Source organism: Callorhinus ursinus, unplaced genomic scaffold (assembly GCF_003265705.2).
Source record: "Callorhinus ursinus isolate GAN/ISIS: 27379988/994484 unplaced genomic scaffold, GSC_fseal_2.0 scaffold10, whole genome shotgun sequence".
In the NCBI taxonomy this organism is placed as follows: Eukaryota; Metazoa; Chordata; class Mammalia; order Carnivora; family Otariidae; genus Callorhinus; species Callorhinus ursinus.
This window is the reverse complement of record NW_027397072.1, coordinates 84,155,885-84,167,890: the sequence shown is the minus strand read 5'-3', so window position 1 is coordinate 84,167,890 and position 12,006 is coordinate 84,155,885. Positions and strand designations below refer to the sequence as shown.

The following is a 12,006-nucleotide window of genomic DNA, read 5'->3' as shown; positions in this document are numbered from 1 at the left end:
ACCGCCTCACCGGGCCGCCGGAGGAACAGCCACCGACCAGGACCTGCGGACCCAGGCGCAGCCACCCACCCATGCCCGCGGCAGCCTACAGGAGCGCAGGGCCTGAGGCTGTGGAGCTGGGCAGCCAGCCCCGCACTATTGACAGCCGCGACACGTCTGTGGAGCCCGGGGAAACAATCAACGGACTCTTAAGTCCTGGGAGCTGGGGACACGCCTGTAAGGTGTGTGATAATTTAAAGAACCTTGGTACTACTTTTGCATGAATCCTTTGTTACAGCTTTGTCGGCTCGCGCGCCTTCAGCAGCTCCCCCTCCCGGGCCCTCCCCCCAACCCCTCCCGCCCCCCCCCACCCCGCCCCCCTGCGGGGGGGATCTGGCACCAGGGATCTGCCCAGATCCACAGCCCCTCCTGCAAAATGCTTGTCCGTTGGTTGCGATCTCCCCTTCGCGCTTGGGGCAAATGAACACGGTTCCAACCGCCTTTGCCTTGAGAGGCTCTTCCGGAAGAACAGGCTTTCTGAATGTGACCTCGGACTGCTGCAGTGGTGGACTCCTGCTCCTGGCGAATGCGTGCTCACCTGGCAGGGGCACCTGGGGACTTCGATGGGCACAGCAGGAGGCATGGGGGAAAGGGGGACCTGCTCTCCCAGAGTAAGTGTTGGAGGATTTCTTCAGAAAGAGCAAGGGTGAGGATAACACAGAGCTCGGAACTGACGCCTTCTCCTGGCTTCAGGACCACCAGATTCCACATCCTTGGGTATGACTGTCCTCCCCTCCAAACCCCAAATTAGGCATGATTCCTCTTTCGGCCAAAGGATAGCTCTAGGTAGGGTGTAGAGGAGGTGCAGATAAACTTACACGCTTCGTTATATATGGCTACGCATTTCTCCATAGATTTCCTATTTAATTTGTCTTCATTCCTCCTTCCTGGGCCGTTCTGCCTGTGCAGAGTCACTGGGAGAAAAATCAAGCATAAGCACCTCTCCCTGCAGAAGGTTCTGAATGTTATGTAACACTCACACGGGGTTCCTCAGGTTACCATTTTGCTGCAAATCAGCCGCCATTTGGTTTTCTGGCCCTGAGGTGGGGGTGAGAGTGTCAGGGTGATGCTAATAGAGGGGTGGGGGGGGGCTTCATTCCCTGGAGACTTTTATTCCCCTCCTTGAAGCCCAGTTCAAGGGCCTGGAATAAAGTGGGCAAGTAACTGATCTGTCTTTTCGTCTCTCCCCCCCTCACTTGCAGGTCCTCCTCTTTGATAAATAGAGGAAAGCCGGTGGGATCAGGTACATAGGTAAATAGTGCTGACCTCCATGGCCGCTCCTCCTCATTGAAAAGCAGAAAGCCCATTTCAGGTGCTGGCTTCTCAGTGGCACCACTGTTACTCCCCCAGACTTCACTGGACCCAAGACTCCTTACTCTGCATCCTTCTCTTGTTGAAAACATCCAGGACAACTATTAAATAGTTCTCGGAAGAGTTAAAGACATTTCTCGGGGTCGAAACCTTTTTAAAGCCCTGGAAGAATCTTCAAGGAGTACAAAGTATAATCAGTAGGCCCGCCTGAGCAAGTTTGAAAGACTCCCCCCCCCAACCAAATGTTAATGTTCATTAAAAATACTTTGTAGACGATACTGTGTTCATTAATGGGGTTTTTTTGCAATGTAACCTACAGATTCTCAAGAGCAAGCTAGTAAGCCATTTATTTTCATTTTGTTAGTTTCTGGGTGATACTACACTTTCTGATTAGACTTATTTAATTTCTTTTTAAAAACTCTGCTGGGGAGTTTTCAACCTTGGAAGTGTAAGTGAAACATAGATACTCTCCCTCCCAGATCCGTACAGGGGGTGGGGGAGTGGAACAAACCCGACTCACACCTCCGAAGTTGGCCTGTCTGAACCTGGGTAGAGCGAGGGTAGCAGGTTTTGGCACCTTTTATTTCGGTGCTGGCACAAAGTGAGCTCTTTGAAATGAATATCTATTCTATTTCAGCGTGCAGTGTTCCAGCCGACTAAATGGGCTTGCCTTCTGCCGAGAGGCAGTCCTGGAGGACACAAGTAATGTGCAATCTCCCAGGAAGCTCTTCATCAGAACATCCCTTGTCCTTTTGTTTTTGTTTTTGTATTAAAAAGATGTTTTTGCTTTCCTCTCAGTGCCCGTCCTGTTATTTTGTAGCGACAACAATGAAACAAGAACAGTTTATCATTCTTTTTGTCCTTTGTAAACATGTCATGTATTGGGATGTCACAAAGCCCCAGACACACCTCAGCGTGTCCTGTGCTTTTGACGTTTATTTGCTACTCACTGGGTCACCCAGAGACCCACACATGATTCTGCCTTCTCCCCAGATGGTTCTCTCTCCCAAACAAGGTCCCTCTTCCCAACTTGCAGGGACAGGGGATTCACTTAAAGGTAACTTCTCAAATTAGGAAGGACCAAAGTCAGGTTCTCCAGGGAAGTGGTACTGGTTTATACTGGTAACTGGGCAGCTCTTTGCTAGCATCTCCCCAGGATAACTCCTCTCAAGAAGGAGAGAGAATGGCAGGCACGTTTCCACAGACATTTCTAAAACTATGGCAACTAAGTGAGTTTTACGGATAAAATTCTGATATAGTCCCAGCCAGCTCAAGTTATTTAAATTTTAGTTTTGTTCACATGTATAGGCACGAACACGCCAACTAGGATTATGTTACCAGCGCATTTCCACTGGACAACTCTGGTGACAGCAACCACGGACCAACAAACTTATTTTCTGAAGAGTGAAGAAGGAAAAAAAAAAGCACTACATATCTTTTAAATGGTTATTTTATACCGTTTAACACCCCCGCAAACAAGAATTGGCTGGACTTCCCTGCTTCTTTTTCTAGGAACAGGTAACTAACCATGCTCTTTCCCCTCCCCCAAGACCCAGCTATTTTTAAAAGCTAAAATTTCCCTTTTCCAAAGGGAGGAAAAGGACCGAATTCCATTAATGAATTACGGACATGGAATGTGGCTTGTCTGGGGCAACTGTATTTGTAAATAAATGGCTTCCTGTTTATTATGTACGTTTTACTGAAAAAACGAACTCTAATGCCTTTGAGCACTTAACACAGCAAATATTTCAACTTCTGGTTTGATTTCCACTTTTTTTTTTCTATTCATTAGAAAGAAATCGGGCAAAACTGAGTCAGTGGCGGGGGGGGGGGGGGGGGGGTATCTTTACACTGACCTGGGGAAGAGTCACCTCTAAAGTTCTCACGTTTGCCAAAGTGCAAGCGAAGGGGTTTGGCTCCCGGGGAATGTTACCCGAACCAATCTGGACAGTTTCACTTTTGCCCCTGGATCTTTCTAAAGCGGACCACAGCCTCCTTTTACCGCTTCAAAAGCAAAGCGGGCACGCGCTCATCCCGGCGGGCCGAGTAGGCACCGACCTGCCGCCTGGCACCCCTGCCTTCCCCTGAGGCCAGCGCTCGCCCGCCGCCAGCTCGGTATAGCAGCGCAGGCCCGGGGCCCGCAGTCCCCGGCCGGAGCCGGGGCCGGGGCGCGGGAGGTGACCGGGCCGGGGCCGGGCACACGCAGCCTCCTCCAGCGTTCTCCCGGAGCTCGTTTTCCCACACGCGGGAAGCCGAGGCGCGGGCCAAGTGCCCAGGGTTCTCCAAGCACTCCACTGCCAGGAGCGGCGCGCAGGGCCTGGAGGCCCGAAACTTCCACAAAGCCGCCAGCCTCCTCCTGCCCTGCCCCCGCTCCACAGCTCCGGCTTCCCAGATCTCGGCGCAGTCCCAAACAATGCGACCTACCCGCTCACCAGGCCAGTCCTCTCTGACCCCTATGCCCCCCCGCACCCCCCCACACGTTCGGACTGTATGTAGCAAAGGGTTAGAACCTCATTCTGAGCCAGCGCGTCCCTTTCCAGGCACGGCACCCTTCGGGAAGAGACACAAAGTGCTCCCCGTTCTGTAAATCCCAGGCTCTGGGCTGGGCCAGAGTCTTTGAAGACCCAGGGGGTCCAGCTCCGTCTGTACTTTTCCTCCAGGGTTCCAGGGCTTGGGGCAGCAGGCAGGTGGATCTCCGGGAAAGCCGGGGTCAGCAGGCCCTGAACTCAGCCCCTCTGAACTCTGCGGTCCGCGGAGAGGAGGCTGAACCCCAGCACGGAAAATCCGCAAATGTGGAACAGAGGTCGACGGGCATTTCTACCTTGAATTCCCCTATGCGTTCCAAAAAGTGTTCGCCAAGACCTCTGGAACCTGAGCCGACCGACAATCCAAGGAAACTTTCGCAAGTTTTCATTTCTCTCTCTCCTCAATTTCTTAGGTTTTCTCCAGCCACCGACCTTGTCGATTGCTCCACCAAGTGCCCTTTAGTCTCTAGGGCTCCCAAGGCCTGAGTATTTCCAGAATTATGACAATAATTGTTATTATCAGGGTGGGGAACGAGCGCAGGATCAGAGAACAGGGGACTGAGGGAGAGAGTGGAGATGTTGATGAAAAGAGATATTTCAACCTGTGTTTCAAAAAAGTTTCAGTTGACAATTATCAGTAACCCCGATAGACAACTCCATTAAAGAAAAAAAATTTACTACTGCTCTTGAAAAGCCGTTATTTTTTACATCGCTTTTAGGAAGATAGATGAACAAAACATCGCGTTTCAAGCCATTTTGATCTGTAATTAAATGGCAGGATCGGTTTGTATTCTCCTACGGCTTTTACAGAAGTTGCAGTGATCCAAAGTCGGGTTGCTGTGTCAGAGTGGCATTATATTAATGAGAATACAAAAAGCTTGCATATTCTTAGCCCTGCTTGAATTTAGTTGCTAAGCAACCGGTGTATGGTAATTCATCCGCGAAATTTAAATCTTTGAGAAAGGATCTTGCGTTTTGCTGAATGGTCGCCACGAGGAAAACAACTTGTGGGACTGGCAGCAGCTGTTACGGCCGGGCCGCCGGCCGGGCCGGGCCGAGCAGGAATCAGGCCACCCCACCGTGACCGCCACCGCCCCACCTCGGCGCCCGGCCGGCCCTGCGTCCCAGAGAGAAGCTGGGCTTCTGCCGCCCGCTGCCCCGGCGCTGCCCTCCTCCGCTCCTCGGGTCCCCATTTCCACTTGAGGCAGGCCCTGCACCTGAGCAAGCCATCTGCATCCCTAGGGCTTTAGAGTCCAGGACGCGAATTTCCGCAGCCCCGCTCCCCTCCCCAGCACCCCCAGGCACGCGGCGCGAGGGCGCGCGCGCGCGCGCGCGCGCGCACACACACACACACACACACACACACACACACTAGCGCGCACACACCGTGCGGCCTCGAGAATGCCAGTTGCCCTCTTCCCAGACCCCTCTGAGGTCACTTCCAGAGCCAACTCTTCCTTGAGGAAGACCCGACTCATAAGACTCATAAAGAACGCAGCCCACAGCCCTCCAGAAGGCCAGGCGGCCGCCGCTGGCCGGCAGTGACATCATAGCCTCCTGCTCGCCACGCTCGCGCCCACATTTTAGGATACAGGAACAAACACGGATGTGAAATCAAGAATGAAAGAGAGCGTAATCTAATTAATAGGCCATGAGCCAGGCTAACAAAATCAAAGAATCTGATTACACAAGTACCCCTCCTGCTATCTCCGCTCCCCCACCCCCACCCAGGTCTTCCAGCCTCCGCACTATTTCCTTTCCTCGACTGGAAAGTTCAGGCAAACCCAGAGCCCACTGATTTCCTTACTGAAATCAAGATCAAGCCCACGGTGGGGCTCCAGCAGTCAGGAGGTCACGTGGGTGACCTTCAGGCCCTCAGAACAGCCGCCCAGAGGAACTGAGATGACCAAGGGACCTACAGAACCCGGAGAGCTGGAGAGGCGGTCCCCACACTTCTGAGGCGCCTCACTCTTACCGACATCAGCAACAGCAACACCTGTACTGATTGCTCATGCTGTCAATAATGGGACTAGCGGAGAGAGGTTCTTCACTCACAGCCATTTCAAGAACTATTTTTGAAAAACAAATATAACACAACTCTTTTTTTTCTAATCACCTTGCTTCCAAGTCACTGATAGCCTCGAAGTCTTAACTCTCAACACCTCTCCCCCAGCATAGATGTCTGAGCACAGCCAGGTATTAGGTTTTATCACTGATACACAGCATCTGTCCTAAGCAGTCCAGTCAGTCACGTGCAACTCATGAAAGAAGAGAATTCTTTCATTTCTATCCTTCTGCCTTGAAAAAAACCAGGTCCACCTCCTAAATAATTAATTTCAAGTCTGCATCCAGTGCCAATACTTGTTGCATCCATTTTAGAGTTTGATTAATTACCCTGGAACTTGGGCAAACTAAACTCCATGTGGAGAGAATGTTTCTTCCTTCAATTTAGTTCTGAAAGCTACAAGTTATTGATGGCTCTTACTCTATTTACATACAAATTGGTGCAAATATGCCCATATCTTAAAATGCATTTTGTATAAATATATAAAAGTGTCATTTTTGATTTAGCTTGAAGAGGTTGATCATTTATTACAAAAATAAACGAATAAATACAACAATATATTGTTGCTTCCAACAGGATAAATACTTTACAAATATATAATTTAAAAAACAAATTTAATTGTTAAAATTATTTAAAATATTACACTTATTGATAAAACTATCAATTGTATATACTGCATTTAATATTAGAACCAATTATTCTCTGAATGTTGAAAACCATTCATACAAAACAGATTATGAGCATGGTAATAAGCAAACACTGGAGGCTACAGGGAAGCAGAGGGAATCTCTAAGATCAATAATGAACAGTTCTATTTTGGAACAAAGAAGTAGTCCTTGGCTAAGTAGTTAAAAAAAAAAAAAGGCAGAGCAACAACAGAAAAGTGACTATTTTAAATACACCTTGAATGATTTATCGCCCAGACTTGCAGGGGAAGATGGTTGGGTGAATGAGGTGACAGAGGCTTGGACAACTGATCAGGAGCCACAGGACACTGCAAACTATAAATGGGCCTAGCTCCGGATTAGCCAGATTGATGGAACAGAACTTTGTCACTTTCCTTTGGGTTGGAAGGGGAGGAGGGGGTGGATTGAAATGGAGGAAACAAATGGGCACTTTACGAAGCACAAGACACTTGCGCTGCAAAGGAACACAATGACCAAATTCATTAAAAAGATCTGGTGATATATAACAATATTTTCATTATTTACATGTGTAACAATATAAGCCTTAGCACAAAACCTCTCAGTTATAGCTGCCCTCTTTTGTTTTTCAACCATGAATTTCATTTTGTAAATACATTCAAAGGGTTGATTTAAAAAAAAATATGGAGTGCAAGCATGAGCTCACTTTTAGACATGCAAAATGATGAAATAAAATGGGCTTTCTTTCTCATCTTCTCCAGTGAAAAGTTACTCTGCTACCCTTAAATCTGGGCTCCTTCCAAAGTAATCAGCAAAGGTTGCTTTTTAATAGAAAACAGTGTGAAATCTAATGTTAGTTCTTTTGTTGTCAGCCAAATCAAGTAAGCAAATACCTCCTAAAATTTTAAATAGACCAATTCTCTCTCTAATCAACCACTACCATTCCTGTAGGGAAAATAGGATTTCATCTCACATGCCAGTAGTATCCACCATATAAAAACCACCACACCCAATCCTCAGCTTTCTCATAAGGCCTTCTTTGCTTGCCCCCATAGCCCCTCAAAAAAAGATGAAGTTTGTCCCCACCCCCGACCCCCACTCAGGTTGTAAATTTGCTGGGCAGAGAGATTATAATAGCAAGAGAAATAGGAAACAAGAAGGCAAAGAAAAGTAAATTGTGGTTTCTTGTTTTCATTTTTTCCCTTCTCTCTGTTTAATAAATATGGCCTTTTTCAGATTTCACAAATCAAAATGATTGTGATTTTTAGTACGATTTGGTGTTTAAAATAATGCAACCCAATACATGGCCATCTGGCTGGGCTTGATTTATGAAAGTGACACAGGGTCTGTCTGGAAGAAATGACTGTTCCTTGTTGCTCTCACAGTTTTCCGGGTTTTTTAACCCCTGCATCGATATCAGAGGAAGAGAGAGGAAGATGAGAGAAGGCAGAAAGTGACAGCCAAATGAGATTAAGAGGAAATTAATCCATAAAATCATTGCTTTATCACTCCCAAATACTTTTTTTAAGTACAATACGAAGGGACTCAACTGAGCAGAGCCTTTTGAGTCTATAGTACTCACAACCTGAGGCATTATACTTTCATTTTCCCACACTGTAAATATTGATACATTAACTTGATAAATGTGACCGCTCTGCAGGGTGTAGCTAAAGAGGGATCAAAAAAAGCTCAAAGCCCCAGCACCAGTAAAGAAGATACAGAATCATACTGGGGAAAGACCGGAACATAGAAACGTGGAATCTTAAGTCTGAGCTGGTAATCACACTGAGGGTAATGCAGTGTGGCCCATAGTCAGGATTTTAGAACTACATTCTTCCAGTACAAGAAAAACAAACAAAACAAAACAAAAAACCAATACAGCTTAATAATTTAAACTGAATTGCATATAGTTATTAATGGGAAGTAATTAATATAAAAATATTTTATAGACTTGTAAGCTTTTCTTTAGAACTATTAGTCTTCAGAAAAAGAGGAAAGAAACTTAGCAGTATGGTTGGGGGGACGGGAGGGAAAAGAGAGGCTAAACTTGGGTGGGGGAAGAGCTCTGTATTAACCATTAATAACCAGTTGGCACATTTTTACTGGTGCTGTAGTCCAATCTTCTGGGAAAGATGATAAAGGACATCTCCAAGAAAGGGACTAGTCTTTAGACAATCTCACCTAAAAACACCCAATGAAACCAAGGGAGAGAAAAATGTTGTGAGATTTATGGATTAACAAGGAGTGACAACTATGTTAAAGTACTAGCGGTTTCTGTCATGTCTGTCCTTTACTCTCTATTTCCAAATATACCTTAGGTGGTGCTAAGTGCTATCACTTAAGGATTTGCATTAGTAAAAAAATATTTTCTAAAGAACTCTTTTCTTCCCACATAGTGTTTATGCATCAGACACAGACTATTTCATTCTAACAAATTTATTTTCTCGATCAGCTCTTACGGAATCACTACTCAAATTAAATTACAATCAAATGATCACATCAAAAGATACCCTTACTACCTAGCAACTGTCCATATTTTCATTTCATTTTGATTTGTGCTCGTCTGAAAAAAACACGTAATACAAGATCTGGGGAAAAATAAATTACCGTTTTGCAGCAGTTCATAAGTATTCTGAATAAAATATTAAAAGAAGTCATTTAATGAAAATATAAAGCAAATATTTTTAGATCAACAACGGATCTAACAATTCTATATTGCCGTCTTTTGAAAAGTCTGTTTATTAAAACCTACCAAAAACACTGCTTGGAAATGGCAGTATTATATAATCACATCCACAGCACCCATTCAATCAAAGTTGGCAACGGATTGAGGAGAGAAGTCCAGAGAAGTGCATCAGCTGGTGCTCAGTCCTTCTAAATCTCTTTATCTGAGTCAGTCCAGAAATAAAAAATAAAAAATATTAATAAAAAAAATATTAGCGGTGGAATCTTTAGGCCTCATCCACCCGAGTGACCGCCGTTAAAGCCGGGGTTGGTGGCGGGGCCTCGCTCCGCGCCCAGTCCGCCCGCCCTGCCCAGGACTCGGCCGGGCCTCTCCCACTCCTCGGAGGACATCCCCTTCTCCCTTGCCCATCCCTCGCTCTTTCGTGATGCTTTATTTCCAAGGTTACTTTGAGGATACTTTTTCTTTTTGGCTTTGCTATTCAGTCTGTTAATTTCAGAAGCTGTGAATATTTCCTTTCCTTTTTTTCTGAAGACTGTTCTTTGTTTTCTCCTTCCCATTTCATAGTCAATTTGTCCCCAAATGACTTTAACATGGCCAAGAAAAACAGGGCCCCGAGCACAGAGTCAACCCCTGATTAAACCCGGTGCCTCTGCTTTCTTTCAGGTCGCTCCCAGGAAAGAAAGTTTCGGTAGATCACTTTAGGCAGCCCTTTGGAGGGGGGAGTGAGTGAAAAGGAGAGAGGGGTGCTTTTTTTTTTGCCTTTTTTTCTTTTTTTTTAAGAGGAGAGGACGAGGCAGGTGCTAGGTGCTGTCCACCGTTGCCGTGTAGGACTTCCTAGGGTGGGAAAAAAACCTCACGAGTGCAGTTTTGGTGCGCTAGGCATCTTCACCCTTCTTTAAAAAGAAAAAGAAAAACAAAAAGGAAACACCACCACAGTATAAACGAGATCTCATGATCGCCTCCTTTTTCTCTTCCGGTTTTGTTTGTTATATATATGTATATAAAACAGTCTGGGTATTTATTACGCTTTTGTTTTGCCCCTCCTTCCTTGGACTTGAGAAATGTCTCCTTGGTCCGTCTCTCTCTCTCTCTTTTTCCTCCAAAGGCGGGCATGTTTGTCTTTGGGCGGAGGGGAGGGCGGCGGACCGGCTCGGGCCCGGTGCGGCCCCAGTGCGGGGTTGGCGCTGCGGCGGCTGCAGCGGCGGCGGCGGCGGCGGCGGCGGCGGCGGCGGGGGTTGGTGGCGGTGCTGACAGCGGCTGCGGAGGCGGCGGCGGCGGCCCTCTTTGCGCTGCGCCCCTTGCCTTCACTGCACGCTCGTCTGCAGTCCGTGGTGCGGCGGCGGCGTGTCGGCGCTCACGGTGCCCACCTGCGAGTAGACGTCGTCGGGCGTCTGCTGTTGGATCCCGGGCGGCGTCATGCGCTTCTCCTTTTGGCGCCGGTTGCAGAACCAGACCCGCACCACCTCCTTCTCGAGCTGCAGGCTGTCGGCCAGGTTGGTGATCTCCTGCGCGGAGGGCTTGGGGCACTTGAGGAAGTGGCTCTCGAGCGCGCCCTTGACGCTCACCTCGATGGAGGTCCGCTTCTTGCGCTTGCGGCCCTGCGCCGCGATCTTGTCGATGCTTGTGGGGCTGCCGGTGCTCGAGTCCGCCTCCTCCAGCCACTTGTTCAGCAGCGGCTTGAGCTTGCACATGTTCTTGAAGCTCAGCTGCAGGGCCTCGAAGCGGCAGATGGTGGTCTGCGAGAACACGTTGCCATACAGCGTGCCCAGCGCCAGCCCCACGTCGGCCTGCGTGAAGCCGAGTTTGATGCGCCTCTGCTTGAACTGCTTGGCGAACTGCTCCAGGTCGTCCGACGTCGGCGTGTCCTCGTCCGAGTGCGGGTCGTGGCTGTTGAGTCCGGGCCCCGCGCCGCCGCCGCCGTGGTGCGGAGGCCCCTGCGCATGGTGCGGGTGAGGCGGATGCGGGTGCGCGTGGTGGTGGTGGTGGTGGTGGTGCTCGGCCAGCTCGGGCGTGTCCCCGCGCACCAGCCCCGGGTGCACCAGGCTCTGGGCGCCGCCGCCCGCGCCGCCGCCGCCGCCGCCCGGACCCGGGGGCGCGCTCAGCATGCCGTTCACCGTGAAGCCCCCGGGCTGCGAGTAGAGCAGACTCTGAGGCGGCGGCTGCTGGCCTCCGGCCATGGACGGGAGGTGTGCGGCGGCGGCGGCGGCGGCGGCGGCTGCGGCTGCGGCGGCGGCGGCCCCCCAGCCCCCCGGGTGGCCCTGGTGCGGGGGCGGCGGCGGGGGCCCGAGGTGTGGCGGCCCGCGGTGGTGCAGCGCTGTGCCCGCGTGCAGATCGTCGCGTCCGGAGCCGCCCTTCACGTCGGGGCCCTGCGGCGGCGGCGGCGGCGGCGGCTGCGGCGGCTGCTGGGGGCTGCCGGCCATGCCCACGGCGCTGCCGGACCACGGCGAGCTCGCCTCCACGGCGGCGGCGGCGGCGGCGGCGGCGGCGGCGGCGGCGTGGGGCAGGGCTGTGACCCACTGGTGCGCGTGGCTTAGCATATGGCCGCCGTTGCTGGCGGCCATGGCCCCCTGCATGAAGTCGCTCTGGACCATCTTGACGGAGGACGGGTCCCCTCGGTAGGCGCCCGAGGTCACGGCGGCGCTGCCGGGCTGCATGCCGCCCCCGCCGCCTCCCGCGCCGCCGCCGCCACCCCCGCCGCCGCCGCCCCCGCCGCCGCCGCCGCCCCCGGCGCCCCCG

At 50.2% G+C, this 12,006-nt stretch overlaps 1 protein-coding gene across 1 annotated transcript; it reads right to left on the bottom strand.

Annotated features, from left to right (window-relative positions):
- Nucleotides 1-10,431: 10,431 nt before the first annotated feature.
- On the bottom strand, nt 10,432-11,968 carry POU3F3 (POU class 3 homeobox 3). The gene has a single exon (XM_025868789.2). It carries the CDS (start codon nt 11,922-11,924, stop codon nt 10,575-10,577), a length of 1,350 nt encoding a protein of 449 aa, XP_025724574.2. The 5' UTR covers nt 11,925-11,968; the 3' UTR covers nt 10,432-10,574.
- Between the last annotated feature and the right edge of the window lie 38 nt (nt 11,969-12,006).

Coding starts and splice junctions, on each gene's coding strand:
- POU3F3 (XM_025868789.2), bottom strand. CDS start 11,924: ATGCAGCCCGGCAGCGCCGCCGTGACCTCGGGCGCCTACCGAGGGGAC.